The 24,331-nt window shown below is 48.1% G+C and overlaps 1 protein-coding gene across 1 annotated transcript in view; it reads right to left on the bottom strand.

Moving 5' to 3' along the window:
• Positions 1-13,490: 13,490 nt before the first annotated feature.
• The window catches only part of f2 (coagulation factor II (thrombin)), a 128,178-nt gene continuing 117,337 nt past the window's right edge, over positions 13,491-24,331 (bottom strand). The window contains exon 14 of the mRNA XM_038807411.1: positions 13,491-13,801. Coding sequence (XP_038663339.1) covers positions 13,655-13,801 — 147 coding nt within the window. The 3' untranslated portion in view covers positions 13,491-13,654. The remainder of the gene's footprint in view (positions 13,802-24,331) is intronic.

Here is a 24,331-nt window from a genome sequence, read left to right as displayed (position 1 = left end):
CGGCCCTTTTTCCTGGGATAGGGGTAGTTTGCCTGCTCTTCCCACCTGTCTTTAAACCCTTTAGAGACAGTCTGTCAGTATATTAAACATACAGCTCTCCCATAATAAAGAGAAAGTCTCCCCACCCACACCCTTTAAACAGTCTGTCAATATATTAAACATACAGCTCTCCCATAATAAAGAGAAAGTCTCCCCACCCACACCCTTTAAACAGTCTGTCAGTATATTAAACATACAGCTCTCCCATAATAAAGAGAAAGTCTCTCCACCCACACCCTTTAAACAGTCTGTCAGTATATTAAACATACAGCTCTCCCATAATAAAGAGAAAGTCTCTCCACCCACACCCTTTAGACAGTCTGTCAATATGCCAAGTTCAAAGATCTGTGAGATGAAGGTAAAAGTATTCCCTGTAATATGGTTGAAACCTTTGACGTGATTTTCTCGCAGTCAATTTCATTGCCCATTAAAGTATCAAAGGCTGTTTGTATGCCTAGAAGGATAAAAGCTTTGAATTATATTGTTTACATCCAATTCCAAACTCTCACAGAAGTTACATGATTGCTTTCAGGCCATTCTGTGGGTCTGAGACAGAGAGGAGAAGGTCATCCGCATAGACCGACACTCTGCTCACTGCCCCCACTTCATATACTCTTCCAACTTTTCGCATTTCGCAGAGCGATCGTCAGTGGTTCAATTGCCAGAGCAAACAGGAGTGGTGACAGTGGGCATCCCTGCCTTGTGTCTCTGTGCAGCTGGAAGTATTCAGAGCTGGTGGTGTTGGTCTGAGCACATGCCTTGGGGGCGTTGTACAAGAGTTTCATCCATGATGTGAATCCTGTCCCTCGCCCAAAACCTCGATGAGAATCTTCCATTCGACTCTGTCAAAGGCCTTTTCTGCGTCCAGGGAGATAGTCACCCCTGGTGTTCTCTCCCTGGTGAGGGTCACTATTACATTCACCACCGCCTGATGTTAGCAATTAGCTGTCTACCCTGACAAAGCCTGTCTGGTCCTCTGCGACCACCTATGGTAAGCAGTTCTCCAGTCTCTTGGCCAGGTCTTTCACGAGTATCTTTGCGTCTACATTCAGCAGTGAAATGGGTCTATATGATCCACATTCCGATGGGTCCTTGTCTTTTTTGGGTTAAAAAAAATATTGTGACCCAGTGTTGGAGGCAAGGTGCCCCTCGCTAGCGGGTCAGCGAACATGTCTCTTAGGTGTGGAGCCAGGGCTGGTGCGAATTTTTTATGGAAGTCCCATGGAGCTGACACTCTCCATGATCTCTCCCAGTCCTATTGGTGCTTCCAGCTCCCCTCCCACTGCCTATCACCACCATGACTGACATGTCCAGTCCATCAAGGAACTGTTTTGTCTCCACAACCCCGTCGGGGGGTTCGGAGGTGTCCAGCCCTCGGTAGAATCACTCAAACGTTTGGTTGACCTCCTTTTGCTCTATTACCAGTCTCCCTCTGCTATACTTCACCTGCGTTATCTCCCTCGTGGCTGCCTGCTTTCTCAGCTGGCGAGCCAGCGGCCAGCCTTTTCCCTGTATTCGTAGATGGTTCTCCGTGTCTGGTGGAGTTGGGACACTGCTTTCCTGGTGGATAGCAGGTTAAAGGCCATGGCCGAGGTTCTCCAATCCCGCGGGAAAGTTCTTACACCGGCGTGAAAAGTGTCGCGAGCCACTCCGGCGGCAACGGGCCTCAAGTTGCAGCTATTCCCCCTTCTTAGGGGGCTAGTAGGGCTAGAGTGGTTTCCGGTGCCCGAAAGCTGGCATGCACGTGGGTTCCTTTCTCTGTGCCGGCCCCCGGGCAATATGGCAGAGCCCAACAGGGGTGCGGCACGGAAGAAGATAGGCCCCCACGGAACTAGCCCGCCTGCTGATTGGTAGGCCTTGATTGCGGGCCAGGCCACCATGGAGGGCCCCCCCGGGGTCGGATACCCTGCCCCCCACCAGGACGGCCCCTGCAGGCAGAACACCGAGGCCCCGCCGGGTAGGACCATATATAACCTACGCCGGCAGGACTCAACCGAACTCGGGTGGGAACTTGGCCCATCGAAGCCTGGAGAATCGCCGGGATGCAGCTTTAAACAGCCCCCGACCGGCAACGCGGGAATCACGCGGGCGCCCAAGAATCGGCGGGGGGGAATCGGCCGGCTGGCGTTATAGCGGCGTTGCGCAATTCTCGTGCCCTCCCCCCCCGGCAATTCTCCGACCCGGCACGGTGTTGGAGAATCCCGGCCCATGTGTAGCTTTTAACTCTCCACCAGATGCTCTATGGTCAGGGCATCTGAATATATGCTGTCGACCTCCAGGATAGAGTCTGTAATGTCCTTGTCGGATGGCCTGATTTATTTCAAAAACACTTGTAACAAAGCTATAAACGATTTATTAACTTTAACTGTGGGTAAATTATATTCAAGACAACAGATAAAATACAGTAAAATCATGCCAAGCATCCTCTCTCTTCAACTTCCTCCAGCCAGTCTCAGGTCAGCTGACTTTAACATTCACTTATATACTAGTGAGACTCTTAGTGGTCAGTCGGTGAATTACAACTTAAAAAGAATAAATTAATAGCTATCGTCAGTATATTTACATTAGCCTGTGAATCTAACAGTATGAATGTTTGCTTTGTTTTTCAAAACTGGTTTAGCAACTATACATATACGGTTCAAATCTACAAATTGATTCGATCAGGTTTTCTTCTAGCTCTGGTTGATTGTCTCAAAGTTTGATTTTGCTGCTCAGAATTCATATCTTCAATGTTCTCCATGACATTCTCAAGCTCAGGAACTGCTGAACTATCTGACTCTGCAGCTGACGTTGCTTCTGACATAGATTTGTCATCCATCACGTTGTTGTGAAAGTCATCTCTGGTTTTCAAGTGTGACCGACAATTTCTTTTTAAAACCAACCCTTCTTCTGTCTGTAAGTTGTAGGAATGAGGTGCTACTTCTTCAAATACAACGGCGTTTCTCGACCAGTTGCCTGAATCTTCTATTCTCACAATGTCATCACTACTCAGAGGTGGTAAAGTTCTAGATACTTTATCATGGAACTGATTTTGTTTTGCTTTAATGTTTTGCATTTCCTGCAGTACCACTGCATTCTCCTCCTTCTTTGCCAAGTATGGAAGTGTGGACCGCAACCTTCTATTCATGAGTAACTCTGCTGGCGATCTACCAACACACTCTGTAACTCAGTAGAGCGAGATATGGATCAGATTGGCTGTCCATTGCTTTCTTCAACAATTGCTTAACAAGATGGATACCTTTCTCGGCTTTTCCCTTGGCTCGAGGGTACAAAGGATTCGACGTGACGTGACTGAAATGATATGTGACTGGGACCCACTTTACAGCTAAAACAAGGACCGTTCTAACTCACGACGACTTGCTGAATTCCGTATCTAGCAAAAATTGACTTTGTATGTAGAATGACACTGCTTGCAGTTATGTTTGACAGAAGATCCATTTTGGGATAGTTTGAAAAATAGTCTGTTATCGTTAAATAATATTTCCCTCGTAGTGACTTTCTGCCATAGTGCCATGGGGAGATCTGATAACACAGTGGTTAGCTTCCCAGCTTGGGTCACTGTCTGTGCAGAGTCTGCACGTTCTCCCCGTGTCTGTGTGGGTTTCTTCCGGGTGCTCCAGGTTCCTCCCAGAAGTCCTGAAAAACGGGGGGCTGGATTCTCCGCCGCGCCACTTTTCTGCCTCGTCCCATTGGCAGGATTCTCCATTACGCCAGCCAGTCAATGAGATTTCCCATTGTGGGGCAGCCCCACACCATCGGGAAGCCCCCCCCCCCCCCCCCCAATACCCCACTCCACCGCCCGGCACCGGCAAAACAGAGAATCCCACCGGAGGAAAGTCCCGCCCGTTCTGTTAGGTAAATTGGACATTCAACACAACCATGATATCACTATAAAGTCGATCAGTTGTTGCCTGGCCACCCTCTATTCCCTATTTATTTGTACCTTGTGGGCTCAAATCTTTCCGGTACCTGCCTTCAGTGCCTCCTAGAACTGGGAAGGTGAGACTTTGCCGTTCTGGTTAATTGTAACATACTCGCCTATGGCTTGTGATACTTGTTGGCTGAAGACCTTAACCAGCAGGTCTGTGTCCAACCTCCACGTGTGGCGCTGGGTACAGCCCATCTCCAACCCCACATCCACATAATATGGAGCGTGGTTGGAGATAACTATTGTGGAATATTCCACTCTTACTATTCCTGGATGCACCTCTTTCCCCACTGCACAGAAGCCTGTTCTCCAGTATGCTTTGTGGACTGGCGGAAAGAATGAGAAATACCTTTTTCGCGGGGTGTAGGAACCGCCACGGGTCCACCACCCCCATCTGCTCCATGAATGCTGCTTGCTCCCTGGCCATGCACATCCTTTTCCCTGTTCTGGGATTTGATCGGTCCGTCAGTGGGTCCTGCACACAGTTGCAGTTGCCCCCCCCCCATGATCAGTCGGTGTGTCAATGTTGGAGATTTCCACCATGGTCTTTTTTATGAAGCCTGTGTCGTCCCAGTTGGGCGCGTATGCATTAACCAGAACTACTGGTATCCCATTCAGGACACCGCTGACCATGACGTACCATCCCCCTTGGTCCGTAACCGTCCTAGTCACAGTGAACCTTGGCCTCTTATTAATCAACATCACTGCTTCCCAGCCCTCGTCCCGTAACATGAATGGTATGTCTGTCCCACCCAGCCATTTCTTACCCACAGTCGGCCTTTCTCCCTCGTGTGTGTTTCCTGCAGGAAGACTATGTCGGCTTTCAGGCTTCTCAGATGGGCGAAGACTCTGGATCTTTTCACTGGGCCATTAAGTCCCCTGACATTCCAGGTAACAATCCTGATGGGGGTTTTCTGCATCCCCTCCCTTCCTGCTGGATCAACCATACTTACCTGGTGGACATGCCCCTGCACTCCGGGGTTTCCCTTTGTTAGTGGGCCATCCAAAATGGCAACGGTCACTGTTCTCACCATGTGGGTGTGCCCTGCACTCCGAGGTTTCCCTTTCCCCAGGGATCCTCCGGCGCCATCTTGTTTCAAACAAAGAACAAAGAAAATTACAGCACAGGAACAGGCCCTTCGGCCCTCCCAGCCTGCGCCGATCCAGATCCTTTATCTAAACCTTCAAATTGTGACCCCTTGTAATTGACACCCCCACTCTTGGAGAAAGCTTGTTGCTATCCACCCTGTCTATACCTCTCAGAATTTTGTAGACCTCAATCGGGTCCCCACTCAATCTCCGTCTTTCCAACGAAAACAATCCTAATCTACTTAACCTTTCTTCATAGCTAGCACCCTCCATACCAGGCAACATCCTGGTGAACCTCCTCTGCACCCTCTCTAAAGCATCCACATCCTTCTGGTAATGTGGCGACCAGAACTGCACACAGTATTCCAAATGTGGCCTAACCAAAGTCCTATACAACTGTAACATGACCTACCGACTCTTGTACTCAATACCCCGTCCGATGAAGGCAAGCATGCTGTATTACTTCTTGACCACTCTATCGACATGCGTTGCCACCTTCAGGGTACAATGGACCTGAACTCCCAGATCTCTCTGTACATCAATTTCCCCAGGACTCTTCCATTGACCCTATAGTCTGCTCTTGAATTGGATCTTCCAAAATGTATCACCTTGCATTTTCCTGGATTGAATTCCATCTGCCATTTCTCTGCCCAACTCTCCAATCTATCTATATTTTGCTGTATTCTCTGACAGGCCCCCTCGCTATCTGCAACTCCACCAATCTTAGTATCAACTGCAAACTTGCTAATCAGACCACATATACCTTCGTCCAGATCATTTATGTATATCACAAATAACAGTGGTTCGAGCACAGATCCCTGTGGAACACCACTAGTCACCTTTCTCCATTTTGAGACACTCCCTTCCACCACTACTCTGTCTCCTGTTGCCCAGCCAGTTCTTTATCCATCTAGGTAGTACACCCTGAACCTCATGCGACTTCACTTTTTCCATCAACCTGCCATGGAAAACTTTATCAAACGCCTTACTGAAGTCCATGTATATGACATCTACAGCCCTTCCCTCATCAATTAACTTTGTCACTTCCTCAAAGAATTCTATTAGGTTTGTAAGGCATGACCTTCCCTGCACAAAACCATGCTGCCTATCACTGATAAGTCTATTTTCTTCCAAATGTGAATAGATCCTATCCCTCAGTATCTTCTCCAACAATTTGCCTACCACTGATGTCAAACTCACAGGTCTATAATTCCCTGGATTATCCTGCTACGCTTCTTAAACAAAGGGACAACATTAGCAATTCTCCAGTCCTCCGGGACCTCACCCGTGCTCAAGGATGCTGCAAAGATATCTGTTAAGGACCCAGCTATTTTGTCCCTCGCTTCCCTCAGTAACCTGGGATAGATTCCATCCGGACCTGGGGACTTGTCCACCTTAATGCCTTTTAGAATACCCAAAACGTTCCCCTTCCTTATGCCGACTTGACCTAGAGTATTTAAACATCCATCCCTAACCTCAACATACATCATGTCCCTCTCCTTGGTGAATACCGATGCAAAGTACTCGTTAAGAATCTCACCCATTTCCTCTGTCTCCACGCATAAATTCCCTCTTTTGTCTTTGAGTGGGCCAATGCTTTCTCTAGTTACCCTCTTTCTCCTTATATACGAATGAAAGGATTTCGGATTTTCCTAAACGCTGTTAGCCAAAGATATTTCATGACCCCTTTTAGCCCTCTTTATTGCGCATTTGAGATTTGTCCTACTTTCCCGATATTCCTCCAAAGCTTCATTAGTTTTCAGTCGCTTAGATCTTATGTATGCTTCCTTTTTCATCTTAGCTAGTCTCACAATTCCACCTGTCATCCATGGTTCCCTAATCTTGCCATTTCTGTCCCTCATTTTCACATGGACATTTCTGTCCTGCACTCTAATCAACCATTCCTTAAAAGACTCCCACATTTCAAATGTGGATTTACCCTTAAACAGCTGCTCCCAATCCACATTCCCTAGCTCCTGCCGAATTTTGTTATACTCGTCCTTTCCCCAATTTAGCACTCTTCCTTTAGGACCACTCTCGTCTTTGTCCATGAGTATTCAAAAACTTACGGAATTGTGATCGCTATTCCCAAAGTAATCACTGACTGAAACTTCAACCACCTGGCCGGGATCATTCCCCAATACCAGATCCAGTATGGCCCCTTCCCGAGTTGGACTATTTACATACTGCTCTAAAAAACTCTCCTGGATGCTCCTTACAAATTCTGCTCCATCTACGCTTCTGTTCCTTTTGTGCCCCCTTCCCCCATCCCTCCATTCCCCACTCCCTGTGTCGCACGTTCCCCATCTCCCCCTGTGCTTTCCCCTTCCCGTCCCTGTGAACCCCCCTCCCCCCCTGACCAGGCGCTCCCTCCCTGCCTGGAGATGCGCTGCACCCACCCTTGCTTTCTGTCTAGCCGTGCCAGCTATTTCTGCTAGTGTGGTGGCCCTCCTTCCTGGCTGCTCTAGCCCCTTTCTTTTGCCCGTTGATTTCCCGTTCTCCCTGTTTAAACCCTCACCTGCCTTCCCCAGTCCCTGTTCCTTTCTAACACCCAATTTTCCCTTTATGATCAGAATGAGGCAGTACAGTCCCGTGCAAACATGCTCACTGACCAATGCGTCTTTTGCTCTTTCAGAGGCTTTTCCTGCACAATTCTCATCGCTGTGCCTGTCCCTTGTCCAGGCCGTTGGTTCTGACAAACTCATTCGCTTCCTCTGGGGAGTTGAAGTAATGCTTTTTTTGGTGTGTGGCCCAGAATCTGGTCGGGAACATCTTACCGAAAAGTACCCTGTTCTTTATCAACCCGCACTATTGAGTTACAGAGCGTGTTGGTAGATTGTCAGCTAAGTTATTCATGAATAGAAGGTTGCATACCACACTTCCATACTTGGAAAATAAGGAGGGGAATGCCGTGGTGCTGCAGGAAATGACGTACCATTCACATACAGGGCCGATTTCGCTTGATTAAAGACAGCCCTGTGTTTTGTTAGCTCTGCCTCAATATCCTGGTAGATTCTGATTCTCTGTCCTTCACAGGCGCTCGCTTTTGTCTGGCTTGCCCACTGCAGGATCCTCTCACGGTCCTGGTATCGGTGCAGCTTTGCAATAATCGCCTTCGGCTGCTCCCCGGCCTTGGGTTTCAGTCTGAGCGACCTGTGTGCTCTGTCCAGCTCTGGGGGTTTGGGGAAGCTGTTGCCCAAGTTGCCCAGCGATTGGGTGACGTAGTTCGTTGGGTCTTTGCCCTCAATGCCTTCCAGCAGGCCCACAATCCTGATGGTTTATTGTCAGCACCTGATCTCCTGGTCCTCGATTTCCCCCTTAAGTTCCCCTGGACCATCACCAACCTTTTTACCTCCACCTCCAGGGCGATGATTCTGTTCCAGTTCGAGGATCATCCTCTCCTGTGTTGTCACTTTTTTCCCCAGCCCGTCGATTGCCTTCTGTATGGTGTCCATTGCCTCCGCTATCGCCATCTTGACCGACACCTGGATCTCTATCCTGATCACCTCCTTCATGGCGGACAGCTCCTTCATCAGGAATCTCTTCCATGTGGCAGCACGATGGCGCAGTGGGTTAGCCCTGCTGTCTCACAGCCGCGGTCCCAGGTTTGATCTCAGATCTTGGTCACTGTCCGTGTGGAGTTTGCACATTCGTGTTTGCGTGGGTCTCGCCCCCACAACCCTAAGATGTGCAGCGTACGTGGATTGGCCACGCTAAATTCCCCTTAATTGGAAAAAATTGATTGGGTACACTAAATTTATATTTTAAAAATAGGAAGCTCTTCCATCCATCCAGGTGGTGGAGGGAAGGCTGATGCTCGGGTCATTGGCCATCCTCTCTCCTGTTCAACCGGGGCTCCTTCGCCTCATGGGTCTCCCATCTCATCCGCCTGCTGGTCTTGGCTCTTTCTGCTGCTTCTGCCGTCTCTTCGGCCCCTTGAGCCCCCATTGGCTGGCATCTTTCCTTGGTTACACCCCTTTAGTTGTTGAGGGATTTTATTCTTTGAAATTTGGTCAAAATTCAACTAAAAGTGCCTTTTTATCCTGGTCCGGAGGAGAGCCACTTGATGTGTGTCTGCTCAGCACGTCACTGCCACCAGAACTGCTTCAAATTTGGGTATCCAGGAACTTGTTTTTAAATATGAACCAAATCATGCTCGCGTCAGTCTCGGGGGGCGGGAACAACACAGTCAGCACTTGAATCGGGCTTCAAACCCGACAATAGCATAATAGCATGTTTTTACCGGTGAGGGTCAGGAGACCTGTTACGGCAGGTTGGGGCTGGCAGGGATACTTATGACAGGTCTGACACCCGGTGAGAATCCTGGTTTTAATCCGGCGTGCGATTCAGCGGGCCAACGGGAATTCTGCGGCTTGCTTGTGGCCCTGGAATATCCGGGCCTTTGTCTTCATATGTGACATTTCTCTTTAATGTTTTCCGATGTCTTTAAGATTCACTGACATGCAATTTTCTAATCGCACCACAAGTATGCTCCATACTCTACACTTGCTCAAGTTTGGACTTCTGTGAATAATTATGCAAATAACTGATGCAAGGTCTTTGAGCACTATTTGCATTTAACAGTTCTGGTGGGGTTATCATCAGTCCATAACTCTTTAGATATATATATTTACATCATTCCATGGCAATTGGTCCAATTATTTGTTTTTTATTTGTTCACGGGACATGAAGATCTTGCCAGTATTTGTTGCTAACCTCTAATTGCCCTTGAAAAGGTGGTGGTGAGCTGCCTTCTTGAATGACTGCAGTCCATGTGGTGCAAGTACATAGATTACATAGAATTTACAGTGCAGAAGAAGGCCATTCGGCCCATCGAGTCTGCACCGGCTCTTGGAAAGAGCACCCTACCCCCTATCCAAGGTCAACACCTCCACCCTATCCCCATAACCCAGTAACCCCACCCAACACTAAGGGCAATTTTGGATACTAAGGGCAATTTATCATGGCCAATCCACCTAACCCGCACATCTTTGGACTGTGGGAGGAAACCGGAGCACCCGGAGGAAACCCACGCACACACGGGGAGGATGTGCAGACTCCGCACAGACAGTGACCCAAGCCGGAATCGAACCTGGGACCCTGGAGCTGTGAAGCGATTGTGCTATCCACAAGGCTACCGTGCTGCCCCCACAGTACACCCACAGTACTGTTCGGGAAGGAAAGCCTTCAATTGTTGGTTTCCTTTAATTGCCAGCAACACGGGTCAATAATAAACTGAGCCAGGACTTGCTGTCTTCCTCCTCTCTGGCCCACAACGCAAAAGTAACAAGATAAATGCAATTTTAGAGCAGTAAAACTACAATTGAGAATTTAAGTCATTCATTAAAATACCAAAACTATTAAAAATTAAGAAAACAAATGCACCAGCGCTGGAAATTGGAAATCAAAACAAAATGCTCAAAATACTCAGGGCAGGCAGCATCTGTGGAGAGGGCAATAGAGTTAATAGAGTGGCAATCACCATCAGGCTTCCGGAGGGGGGGGGGGAGGGGGGGGGGGGGTGTTGAGTGGGTGGGGCGTCGTGGTGACGTCGTGGGACCAAGTGGTGAGGGGAGGTGGGGCTAGTCGGGGGGGGGGGGGATCAGTAAATCAGGGGATTGGGGAGATATTTGGGGGAGGGTGATGGCCATGGAGGTGGGGGGTGTCAGTTGGGTGAGGGTGGGAGGACGGCCAGGGAACGGGTCCAGTGCCATGGATGGGGTGGGGGTGGGGGGCGGCGCAGTCGTTGGGTTGTACTATTGTCACCAGGATAAGAAGTTATTTTAATACTTGTAACTTTGCCGGACAATTATTCTTGTAATAACCAAATTCCGTGATTTAAATCGGATATCAGAGGGTTCCAGGGGCAGGGTGGTAGCCCATTGGAAGTTTTAACTTCCCCAGCAATACCCAGACATTCCTTACGTGGGGACTTCCAGAGGTTCCCCTCCAGTGCATCGTCTGAGGTACCTCTGTGATACAACTCTCCCCCCCCCCCCCCCACCCCTGCCACCCTTCCCTCCTCCAATCCCACTCCAACTCGTGAACAGAGCATCAGGGCCCAGATTTCAGTTCAGGCCATCACCTTTCTTCATAACAAGGAGAAAGTTTAAGACCTAATAGGTTCTAAGTGAAGGAGCAGAGCTGGGAGAAAGAAAAATAGTGTAGGCCTGTGATAGGGAGGAAGGGAGGAGAGATTAAATTATATCAGAGTTGGTGGTGCAAGAAGTAAAGGGATAAGTAAAGGAACAAAAAAGTTGTTTTTTGAGGAGATCAGAACAGCACAATGATAATATCTTTATTAGTGTCACAAGTGGTATTACATTAACACTGCAATGAAGTTACTGTGAAAATCCGCTAATCGTCGCACAACGGCGCCTGTTCGGGTACACAGAGGGAGAATTCAGAATGTCCAATTCACCGAGCAGCATGTCTTTCAGGACTTGTGGGAGGAAACCAGAGTGTCCATAGGAAACCCACGCAGACACGGGGAGAACGTGCTGACTCCGCACTGACAGCGACCCAAGCCAAAAATCGAACCCAGGTTCCTGGTGCTGTGAAGCAACAGTGCTAACCAATTTGCTACTGTACCGCCCATGGTGAACAGCTACCAGCCAAAATATAAACAGGAGAAAAACGCGAACAAAACCAATACCAGCAAAGAAAAAGGAAGCAAAATAGGGCAGAGTTTCTGCTCCAAAGTTGTTCAAACCAATTGAGTCCAGCAGACTGAAAAGTACCTGATCTGACGTTAGGATGCTATTCCTCAAGCTCGCATTGAACTTCATTGGAACACTGTATGATGCCAAGATCAGGGAGGTCGGACTGTGAGCAATGTAGAGAATTAACATGACAGGCAGCGATATGCTCAGTGACATGCTTGCAGACTGAACAGAGGTATCCTGCAAAGCGCTCACTCAATCTACACTTTGTCTCCTCAAGGTCTACAACCACATTAAAAGCAGCGATACTAAACTATACTAAATTGGAAGGAATCCGTATGAATCACTATTACACCTGGAAGGAGGTTTTGGGACCTTTGACAGTGAGAAGGGAGGAGGGAAAGGACCTGGTGTTTGCATGAAATGGTGCCATAGGAAGGAGAAGGGATATTGGAGTTGATTGAGGAGTGGTGGGACAGATCCCTTCAGATGTTGAAAGGGGAGGGCAGGGGAAAGTGTATTAGGTGAATGTGTCATGCTGACAATGGTGGAAATGGGGCAGGATGATCCCATTAATATGGAGCCTGGTGAGATGGAAGATGAGGACAAAGGGGGCCTATCATAATAGAAAGCAAGGAGTAACAGTATAACTGCAGGGTTATAATTGATGGCCTTGTCAATCTCAGTGGGGAGTAGAATACTCAGTTGAGGAAAAGGAAGACATATTGGAAGAACTGGTATGGAAGGACACATTGTCCAAATAGATGTGACAGAGATGAAGAAACAGGGGGAATGAAATGGAGTCCTTATAGGAGGTAGGGCTTGTGGAAGTGCAGTTGCGGTAGCTATAAGAGTCAGTCAACGTTCAAATATTCAGTCAACTGAATATTTAATGACAGCTTATCCCCAGAAATGGAGACCAGAGTCAAGAAAGAGTCAGAGATGAACCATGTGAGGCTGAGAGAAGGGTGGAAATTTGAAGCAAATTTGATGAACCTTTGCAGTTGAGAAGGAGATCAGGAAACAGCATTAATGTAATCAGCAATTAACTGGAAAAAGAAGTAAGGGAGGAGGCCCAAGTGAGACTGAAACTGGACATTCCAGATATCCCCATAAAAAGGGAGGCAAATCCAGGATCCATGTAAATGTTTGAGAAAGCAATCATGACATTTGTGTGGGGTGGATAGGAGCCCCAGAATCCGCAAGAGCGTCCTACAAAGGAGAAACAATGGGGGGGTTGGCCCTTCTCCCACCCCCCACCCCCCGCCCCGCCCCCCAGGTACCCTTTGGCCCCAACCGATCTATCAATGGAATGGGCGTGCTCCAGCACAAACTGTGCCATCACCTTGTCTGGGATGAGGGTTGCCATCTATTGGGATTTCGCGAGTTCTGCAGGGAGCTGGTTCTAACCCATTAAAGGTACCTGAATCATTCCAGGACTGCCGCTGCTTTCGTCCACGGAGAACACTCGCGATTCAGTCCGGGCGTCAGTACTTAGTCTCCCAAACAGAGAATTCACCCCAGAACATTTGATACTAAATGGGGCTATTGAAAGTTGAAACAGGCACAGAATTAATTTAATAAAGACAGCACTTTATATGTGTGACAAATGAAACCATAGGTTGAAAATTGTTTTATTTGAAAGGCATGGAGAGAGGAAGAGAAAACAGTTACAAATCTGGTAGTTAATAAATACAAGGTATGCTATAAATGGGAAAATGGTGAGGAAGGTTGAGAGAGAGGGAAAAGGAAAATAAAACTCTTCAAACCTATTCTATCAGTATTAATTCAACTTTATTTCATAAACAGGTTAAAAATTAATTCAATGGAATGACAGAATCATTCATCAACATCAAAATTATTCTTAATTTCCTTTGTTGATATCAGAAACAGCCATGTTCTCTTTAAAGTCGAACAGTTCAACTTTTAATTCTCTTCACGCTGTCTTCTTCGACCGTATGGCTTTCATAAACCACTTTCGGAACCTGAATACAAAAGTGTAGAATCCGTATTTATCATCCCTGTCACATCCTTCTCCCCAGGAGACGATTCCCATCAGATACCATCGATTATCTTTTGGATCCTGCACGGTGTTCAGAAAAAATATCTTTAGTAAATATTAATGAGGAATTTCTTCCATTTACGTTAGATACGTAGGAAGAAAAACAGTGTTTATATAATGACACAAAGTGCACCACAGCCAATGAAGTGTGATTACCATTATAATGTGGGACTACCTCATCCAGGTATTGCACAATGAGCTCCAAAACCAACATAAAAATGATCCAGATGACCTGTCTCTGGTGAGGGATAAACCACTGGAAGAACTCCCTAGCTCATTTTCACACAGATGGATTGCCTACATCCATCCAAGAAATCGTCCAAGACCTTTGTGTCATGTGAGAGTACCTTTAAGAAATGGGTGTTTAAGAAATGTACCTTTAAGAAAGGTTGTTTACTGCTGCAGTGATGCCAGAGAGTGGGTGGAACTGGGCTGTCTGTCAGCTTTTTACTTTAGTTTTTGAGCAGGCTGCAGGGTGTGTTTTAGTTTCGTTTTCAGTGTTGGAGCTGAAGCCAGACAGAGCAGGTGTACTGCTGTTCTCTCTGCCATCACAATACTATCTCTTGATCATTTGGTGAATTCAGAATTATAAATGTTCTCAGTAGTGAATGTAAACCTGATGTGCTTCTGTTAAAAGGTGTTTCTTTTGTCTGGATGTTGTTTGGGAAGTTATTAAGGATTACTTGTTGTATTCTTTGGGGGTTCAGTAAGAAGTCTTACAACACCAGGTTAAAGTCCAACAGGTTTGATTCAAACACGAGCTTTCGGAGCGCAGCTCCTTCCTCAGGTGAATGGCGAGGTATGTTCCAGAAACATTTATATAGACAAAGTCAGAGATGCTGGACAATGCTTGGAATGCAGGCATTTGCAGGTAATCAAATCATTACAGATCCAGGGAGAGGGATAATCACAGGTTAAAGAGGTGTAACAATTTATCCCTCTCCCTGGATCTGTAATGATTTGATTACCTGCAAATGCCTGCATTCCAAGCATTGTCCAGCATCTCTGACTTTGTCTATATAAATGTTTCTGGAACATACCTCGCCATTCACCTGAGGAAGGAGCTGCGCTCCGAAAGCTCGTGTTTGAATCAAACCTGTTGGACTTTAACCTGGTGTTGTAAGACTTCTTACTGTGCTCACCCCAGTCCAACGCCGGCATCTCCACATCTTTGGGGGTTGTATTTGAATTGATGGTTGCTAAGATGTTCACGGTATGTTTTAAAAAGGTTAACTTGAGTTCATAGAATAAACATTGCTTTGCTTTAAACAATACTTTTCCATTTCTGCTGTACCACACCTGTAGAGTGGGCCGTGTGCTCCCATACCACAATTTATTAAAGGTTGTGGGTCAGGGGAACTCCATGATGGACTTTGGGGTTCTCTAAACCCTGGCCCATAACAAATTGGGGGCTTGTCTGGGATAAAAGTTTATCTATTGGATTGGCTTAGTGAACTTAAAGACAGTGAGAGGTGAGCATATTGTGGTTACTTTTCAGGTGCGGTATTCCACTTTAAGTAGGGAATGTGTTGTGGACAATGGTTCTTTCAGAGGCTCAGATGTTTTTGGGGGTGGAGACAGTCACCGCAGTACCTTACGGACAGAGACTAAAAGCAGACGGTTAGATTTAGCAAAATAATTGCAGTTAACATGACCTGACAAAATGCGAAAAGATGAGGTAATTATGGTGGTGGCTAAGCAATTAATGTTGCCTGAGATACAGTTTGACACATTGGAAACGGCAAAAATCCAGTTGCAAATTAAACAAATGGAACATGAGAAAGAATTGAAGCAGCTTGAATATGAAAGAGAAAGGGAGGAAAAAGAGAGAGAAAGAGAGAGAGGGGAAAAAGAAAGAGAGAGAGAGGAAAACGAACAGGAGAGAGAAGAATGGAGAAAAGAAAGAATAGCCCTAGCAGAACAAAAAGAAAGAGAAAGGGAGATACAGATCAGGGAAAAAGATAAAGAGAGAGAGTTTGAACTTCAGAAAATGGCCATGAAACATGGCAGTCAGTTAAAATTGGCAGACGTAAAGGGGAACGTACAGTTGGATGATAGTGATGAGGATAGTAAGAAAGAGCATCAAAGTCGTAGGCTTGGTGGAGATCTATTTAAATATGTCCAAGTATTGCCAAGGTTTGATGAGAAGGAGGTAGAAGCCTTTTTCATTTCATTAAAGAAGGTAGCTAAACAAATGAAATGGCCACAGGACATGTGGTATTACTGATTCAAACAAAGCTGGTAGGTAGAGCTAGTAAAGTGTTTGCATCACGACAGGAGGAGGTATCTGGGATGTATGAGGAAGTGAAAAGATCCATCTTAGGTGCATATGAACAGGGGCCTGAAGCTTACAGACAAAGGTTTAGAAATTTAAGGAAAGAATTTGGTCAAACATACATGGAGTTCAAACAGATTAATTTTGATACGTGGATAAGGGCTTTGAAAATAGGCCAAACGTATCAAGCTCTCAGAGAAATTATACATTTGGAGGAGTTTAAAACTTCAATTCCTGATGTAGTGAGAATTCATGTGGGAGAGCAGAGGGTTAAAACTGCGAGATTAGCAGCAGAAATGGCAGATGATTATGAATTAGTTCATAAATCAAAGCTTGGTTTCCGACATCAGTTTCAGCCTGTGAGGGATAGAAACTGGGCACATGAGAAATACTCAAGTGGTAAAGGTAAAGGGGATCTGATGGGAGATAGTAAGCAGAGTGTACCTCAGAGTAAAAAAGAAATCAAGGAGGGTGGAAAAGCAATGAAAAGTTTCAAATGTTTTTACTGTAATAAACAAGGCCATGGAAAGTCACAGTGTTGGTGGTTGAAGAAAAGCACTGGGAAGGCTGATATGGTAAAACAGGATAAGAGAGGGGGTTTGTTAAAGTGGGAAAGGAAAGCCCAAGTGAAGCGAAGGAGGGGCAAAAGATTGTACAGCCTGACCAAGAGGTGATTGATAAAAAGGTGCCAGATCTCTTTAAAGAATTTACTTGTGTGGTAAAGTTTACTCATGTGTATCAGGAGGAGTAGGTAAATAAGTCACAATTTTAAGAGATAGGGGAGCTAGTCAATATTTAATGGAGATGAGGAGGTATGTAACTTAGGAAGAAACGGTGGTATTTGCGGAATTCAGAGTGAGAGGAGTTGTGTTCAATTATATAAGGTAAGATTGGAAAGTCCAGTGAAGAGTGGTGAGGTGTAGTAGGAGTAATAGAGAAACTATCTTGTCCAGGAATACAGTTTATCTTGGGTAATGATATAGCTGGATCGCAGGTGGGAGTGATGCCTACTGTGGTTGATAAGCCAGTGGAAAATCAGACAACTGAAGTGCTGAAGAACGAATATCCTGAGATTTTTCCGGATTGTGTGGTAACAAGGTCGCAAAGTCACAGGTTAAGACAAGAGGAGAAATCAAAGAGTGAAGATGAAGTTGAAGTGCAATTATCAGAAACAATTTTTGATCAGATGGTTGAAAAAGAACAAGAACAGGTGGTGGATGAGGGGGATATTTTTAGTTCAGGAAAATTGGCAGAGTTACAACAGAAAGATATAGAAATAAAACGGATGTATCAGAAAGCATACACGGAAGAGGAATCTGCGTGTAAAACAGAGTGTAATTACCGTAAAAGTGATGTCTTGATGAAAAAATGGAGATCTTTACATATGCAGGCGGATGAAAAGTGGGCAGAAGTTCATCAAGTAGTATTGCCGGTAGGGTATAGAAAGGAGGTGTTGCGAGTTGCACATGAGGTACCAATGGGAGGTCATTTGGGAATAAGCAAAACTCAAGCTAAAATCCAGAAACATTTTTATTGGCCTGGACTACATAAAGATGTAGTTGAATTTTGTAAATCATATCATACATGTCAAGTGATAGGGAAACCTCAAGCAGTGATAAAACCAGCATTCTTAATACCCATTCCAGCATTTGAGGAGCCTTTTAGAAGGGTCCTAATTGATTGCGTAGACCTGCTTCCGAAAACGAAAAGTGGGAATCAATATCTTTTGACGATAATGAATGTGTCTACTAGGTTTACAGAAGCCATTCCAGTACATAATATTACAGCTAAAAAGATTGTGGGGGAGTGACTTAAATTCTTTACTAGATATGAACTACCCATAGAAATACAATCGGATCAAGGATCAAATTTTACCTCAAGGTTATTCAAAGAAGTTATGGATCGCTTCGGAATAAAACAATTTAAATCAACTGCGCACCATCCAGAATCGCAGGGAGCGTTAGAAAGGTGGCATCAGGCATTAAAGACAATGTTGAGGGCTTATTGTCATGATTATCCAGAGGATTGGGATAAAGGAATTCCATTCATACTGTTTGCAATTAGGGATGCACCTAATGAGTCAACTAAATTCAGTCCTTTTGAACTAATTTTTGGTCATGAGGTAAGAGGACCACTTAAATTAATTAAGGAAAAATTGGTGAGTGAGAAATCGGAAATTACATTATTGGATTACGTGTCAAATTTTAGGGAATGATTAAATAGAGCAGGTGAATTGGCTAGACATTTAAAAGTTGCTCAAATGTGATGAAACGGGTAGCGCCAAGAAATCCAAAGTTCATAGTTTTGCCAGTGGAGATAGAGTTTTAGTGTTGTTACCAGTGGTAGATGAACCTTTAAAAGCTAGGTTTTGTGGATCTTATCAGATTGAAAGGAAATAAAGTGAGGTGAATTATGTGGTAAAAACACTAGACAGAAAGAAGACTCACCGAGTGTGTCATGTGAATATGCTTAAAAGGTACTTTAAAAGGGAAGGAGAGAAAAAGGTGGAGGTTTTAATGATTCTAACTCAAAGTGATGAACCAAATCCAGATGACTGTGAATTTGACATACCTCAAATTAAATTGGAAAACGAGGATGTTCTTAAAAATTGGGATAAATTGTTGAGTTACCGTCCAGAGGAAAAATGACATCATTGAAGTGGGTTGCAGCCAATGGAGCTCACCCATAGTGATGGTACCAAAACTGGACGGTACCCAACGGTTGCGTGTGGACTATAGAAAGGTTAATGAAGTTACAAGAATGAACTCTTATCCTATCCCACGTTTGGAGGATTGCATTGAGAAAGTGGGACTATCAGCTTTTATTTCCAATAGAATGTTATTGTTTATTGTGAGGGGAATTAAATATTAAAGTAAAGCGGTTGGGGGCGATTCTCCGATATTGAGGCCAAGTGTTTGCGCCGTCGTGAACGCCGTCGTGAACAGGGCCCGGGCACGACCTATTCTGGCCCCCAAAGGAGGCTAGCACGGCGCTGAAGCACTTCACGCCGCTCCAGCCTCCTTACACCGCGCAAAATGGGCGCCATGCCAACCCGCGCATGCGCAGTTGGGCCAGCTCAATCCTGCGCATGCCCAGTTGGGCCGTGCCATCCTGCGCATGCGCGGGGAACTTCTTACGCGCGCTGGCCCTGACCCAACATCGGGTCAGTGTTCATGGACCAGCCACAGCGGAAAGTAGGTCCGGGGGGGTAGAGGCCGGCCCGCCGATCGGTGGGCTCTGATCGCGGGCGAGACCCCTTTGGAGACTCCCCCTGGTGAAGGAGCCCCCCTCCACCCCCCCACAGGCCGCCCCCCCCCCCCCACGCCTTCGCGCTGAGTACTCGCCGGCAGCGACCAGGTGTGGACGGCGACGGTGGGAATGTCATTTTTTTCACCGGCCACACGGCCCATCCGGGCCAGAGAATCGCTGCTCACCGAGTGGTGTGCCGCGATTCTCACGGCGCTGGTTCCGGGGGGGGGGGGGGTGTGGTGAATGAGATTCACACGGTATTGTGGGTTGCCGGTGTCGCTCTGTTCCAAGTACATATGTGTATCAATGTTGAAAGTGCAGTTGCACTACCTGACCACCAGGGGAGTAGCTCTGGGAGTACTCGAGAGTTTGTACTGGGCTCCCCCCTTGGCTCCGCCCAGAACTCATCCCCCTGGAGCTGCTGTATAAAGATCCGTGCCACAGAGTCAGCCAGCCAGTTCACCGAAAGTTCAACGGCTAACAGGCTGGCTCTGTTGTAAGTATATTAAAACCGCTATTCTAATCCGTAGAATTGTTGGTTCCATCAATTTAATATACTTACGAAACAGTCAAAGTAAATCATGGAAGCAGCCCTCAAGCCTAGAACTCGACCCGCAGGATGCAGAGGCTAAAGAAATTGTTTCCCACTGGCTGAGATGTTTTAAGGCCTACCTGGCAGAAGCCAGCAACGCCGGAACAACGGAGGAACAAAAACTCAGCCTACTGCACGCGAGGGTAAGCCACAGAATCTCCACACAGCTAAATCCGGCCGGTTCTTACAGCGCAGCGCTGGCGATATTGGACAAAATGTACGTTAGGCCCATTAACGAGGTTTATGCACACCACGTGTTTACGACTCGCCGTCAGCGGCCTACAGAAACGCTAGCCGAATTTGTACGGGAACTGAACAATCTTTCTAATGACTGTAATTATCAAGCCATTACCGCGGCTGAACATAGGGAGCTTGCTGTGCGGGACGTTTTCGTAGCGGGCCTTAGATCTAACTATGTGCGCCAAAGACTGCTAGAAAAGGGGGCCCAGGACTTAGTTACTACGGTGGAGGCTGCTACCACTATGGAAGTCTCCTTCCGCAGCCTCACCTCATTTCCCGCGGACCCCGCAACCTCATCGTGGACCCCCGACCAACAATCCCCCCAGGCCTGTGCCGCACGGCCCCCCAGCTACCGCGCTGCCAAAGCCAGTTACTCTGCAGCCCCAGCCAGTCACTCTACTGCTCCAGCCAGCTACTCAGCTGCCCCAGCCTGCCATTTCTGTGGCCAAAGCCAGCACCTGCGGCAGCACTGCCCAGCCCGATCCGTGACCTGCAGCAGCTGTGGGAAGAAAGGCCACTATGCCAGAGTGTGCCTCGCAAAAAGAGCCCCAGTTTCTAACTCCCCAGTAGAAAGAACAAATCGCTTCCAACACCAGCGGGCCCGCGGGGCCCGAAACGCTGCGGCCTACGCCCCGACTCCGCCCCCTCCTGCCATGTGCGATCCATGGGGGCCGCCATCTTGGCAAACCCCCACCATGGGGCCGGCCACATGCGACTCATGGGGGCCGCCATCTTGGACGCCATCTTCCTCGCCACTCACCACGTGTGATCCACGGGCCCCATCTACATCTCCATGCTCAGAAAGCTCATCTGAAGACTACGACTTCCCCGGGCACTCATCACGCGGCCCGCAACTCAGCGCAGCGATCCTGCATCAAGCTCGCCAGAACGTACCGGCATCTACTCGACCGGATGCCCACTCGGATGACTACGACTTTCCCGGGCACTCATCACGCGGCCCGCAACTCAACGTGGTCACCCTAGATCAATCCCGCCCCAAGCACCTACGAAGTTTGATGGCGGAGGTCCAGATCAACGGGTACAACACGCCATGCCTCTTTGACTCCGGGAGCACCGAGAGCTTTATACACCCAGAGCTGGTAAGACGCTGTTCGCTTCCTATTTTTCCTGTGAGCCAAACTATCGCCCTTGCTTCGGGCTCCCACTCAGTCCAAATCCAAGGACGCACCGTCTCTACGCTCACAATTCGAGGTGCTAGTTATTCAAAATTTAAACTTTATGTCCTGCCTGACCTCTGCGTGCCACTCTTATTAGGCCTGGATTTCCAGTGCAACCTCAAGAGCCTCACCCTCAGCTTCGGCGGGCCCTTGCCCCCACTCACTATCTGCAGCCTAGCCACGCTGCGCATCTCCCTCCCCCCTCCTCTCTTCGCCAATCTCACTCCAGATTGCAAGCCAGTAGCTACTCGCAGCAGGCCATACAGCCTATAGGATAGGGTCTTTATCCGATCGGAGGTCCGACGGCTGCTCACTGAGGGGATCATAGAGGCCAGTAATAGTCCCTGGATAGCTCAGGTGATGGTCGTCAAGACCGGGGAAAAATTTTGCATGGTCGTCGACTATAGTCAGACCATAAATCGCTTTACGCTCCTAGACGCGTATCCCCTCCCCAGAATTGCAGACATGGTTAACCAGATCGCCCAATATCGGCTATTTTCCACGGTGGATCTGAAGTCTGCATACCACCAGCTCCCAATCCGCCCAGAGGACCGCCACTACACGGCGTTCGAGGCCGATGGCCGCCTCTTCCATTTCCTCCGGGTTCCCTTCGGCGCCACTAACGGGGTTTCAGTGTTCCAACGAGCAATGGACCGAATGGTAGACCAGTACGGGCTGCGGGCCACGTTTCCGTATCTGGACAATGTTACCATCTGCGGCTATGACCAGCAGGACCACGACGCCAACCTCCACCGTTTTCTCCAAACGGCACAGAAATTAAACCTCACTTATAACAAGGAGAAATGCGTTTTCCGCACAAACAGACTGGCCATCCTCGGCTACGTCATGGAGAACGGAGTCCTGTGCCCAGACCCGGACTGCATGAACTCCCCCTCCCTCATTGCCCCAAGGCCCTCAAACGGTGCTTGGGGTCCTTTTTATACTACGCCCAGTGGGTCCCTCAATATGCGGACAAAGCCCGCCCACTCCTTAATGCCACACGATTTCCCCTGTCTGCTGAGGCGCGCCAGGCCTTCAGCTGCATCAAGGAGGGCATCGCCAAAGCAGCCATGCGGGCGGTGGATGAATCCACTCCCTCTCAGGTTGAGAGCGACGCCTCAGAGGTAACTCTAGCAACCACTTTAAATCAGGCAGGGAGGCCCGTTGCATTTTTCTCCCGTACCCTATCCGCTTCAGAACTCCGACACTCCTCTGTCGAGAAGGAAGCACAAGTCATCGTGGAGGCTGTTCGTCACTGGAGGTACTACCTCGCAGGTAGGAGGTTCACCCTCATCACCGACCAACGATCGGTTGCCTTTATGTTTGACAACTCGCACAGAGGCAAAATAAAAAATGATAAAATCCTTTGGTGGAGGATCGAACTCTCCACCTATAGTTACGATATTAAATATCGATCGGGGACGCTCAACGAGCCCTCGGATGCCCTATCCCGCGGGACATGCACCAGCGCGCAGATCAGCCGTCTGAAAGCCATCCACGTTGACCTCTGCCATCCAGGGGTCACCCGGCTCGCCCACTACATCAGAGCCCGAAACCTGCCTTTCTCCAACGAGGACGTAAAAGCGGTCACCAGGGACTGCCCGATCTGTGCAGAGTGCAAACCGCACTTCTATAGACCATACAGGGCCCACCTGGTCAAGGCTTCTAGGCCCTTTGAACGCCTTGCGATCGATTTCAAAGGGCCACTCCCCTCCACTAACAAGAACATTTATTTCCTCAACATCATCGATGAGTTCTCCCGATTCCCTTTTGCCATCCCGTGCCCTGATATGACCTCCCACACAGTCATTAGGGCCCTGCATAGTGTCTTCACCCTGTTCGGTTTCCCCAGCTACGTGCACAGCGACCGGGGTTCGTCCTTTATGAGCGACGAGCTGCGTCGGTACCTGCTCGACAAGGGCATCGCCTCGAGCAGGGCTATCAGCTACAACCCCAGGGGGAACGGGCAGGTGGAGAGGGAGAATGCGACGGTCTGGAAGACCGTCCTACTGACCCTCCGGTCTAGAAAACTCCAAGTCTCCCAATGGCAAGAAGTCCTCCCAGACGCGCTCCATGCAATTAGATCCCTACTCTGTACAGCGACAAATCAAACCCCTCACGAGCGGCTCTTCATTTTTTCTAGGGGCACTACCACGGGGGTCTCACTTCCGGCGTGGCTGAGGACACCAGGCCCGGTCCTCCTGAGGAAGCACGTCGAGGGCACAAAACTGACCCCCTTGTTGAAAAGGTGCGCCTCCTCCATTCCAACCCCCAGTACGCATTTGTGGAGTTCCCGGACGGTCGCCAGGACACAGTATCCCTTCAGGACCTGTCACCCGCTGGATCCAGCCCCCCCTACCCCCGCTGAGGAACCCCTTACCCCGTTCCCTATGCTGCCGCCCCCTCGCATCCCCAATTCCGCAAGCTCGCCCCACCGGTTCCACGCGCCAGCACCAGCCCGCCCCCAGCGCCCCCAGTCTCCGGTCGAGCCAGAGGTGTATTAAGTTTGGACGAGACCCGCCCCGGAGTCTGCCATCGTACTCCAGCTCTCAACACCCACCCAGCCACCGCAAGAGGCTGCAACCCCGGTGCTCTGCAGATCGAAACGAACAATTCGTCCACCGGACAGAGTACCTCCATGAGCCACCACCCCCGCCGGACTCGATTTTTTTCACAGGGCGTGAATGTGGTGAATGAGAATTCACACGGTATTGTGAGTTGCCGGTGTCACTCTGTTCCAAGTATATATGTGTATCAATGTTGTAAGTGCAGTTGCACTACCTGACCACCAGGGGGAGTAGCTCTGGGAGTACTCGAGAGTTTGTACTGGGCTCCCCCCTTGGCTCCGCCCAGAACTCCTCCCCCTGGAGCTGCTGTATAAAGATCCGTGCCACAGAGTCAGCCAGCCAGTTCACCGAAAGTTCAACGGCTAACAGGCTGGCTCTGTTGTAAGTATATTAAAACCGCTATTCTAATCCTACAAGCACGTGTCCGTAGAATTGATGGTTCCATCAAGG

The sequence above is a fragment of the Scyliorhinus canicula genome, chromosome 9, assembly GCF_902713615.1.
Source record: "Scyliorhinus canicula chromosome 9, sScyCan1.1, whole genome shotgun sequence".
Lineage (NCBI taxonomy): Eukaryota > Metazoa > Chordata > Chondrichthyes > Carcharhiniformes > Scyliorhinidae > Scyliorhinus > Scyliorhinus canicula.
The sequence above is the reverse complement of the archived record's forward strand: the minus strand, read 5'-3'. Positions and strand labels throughout refer to the sequence as shown.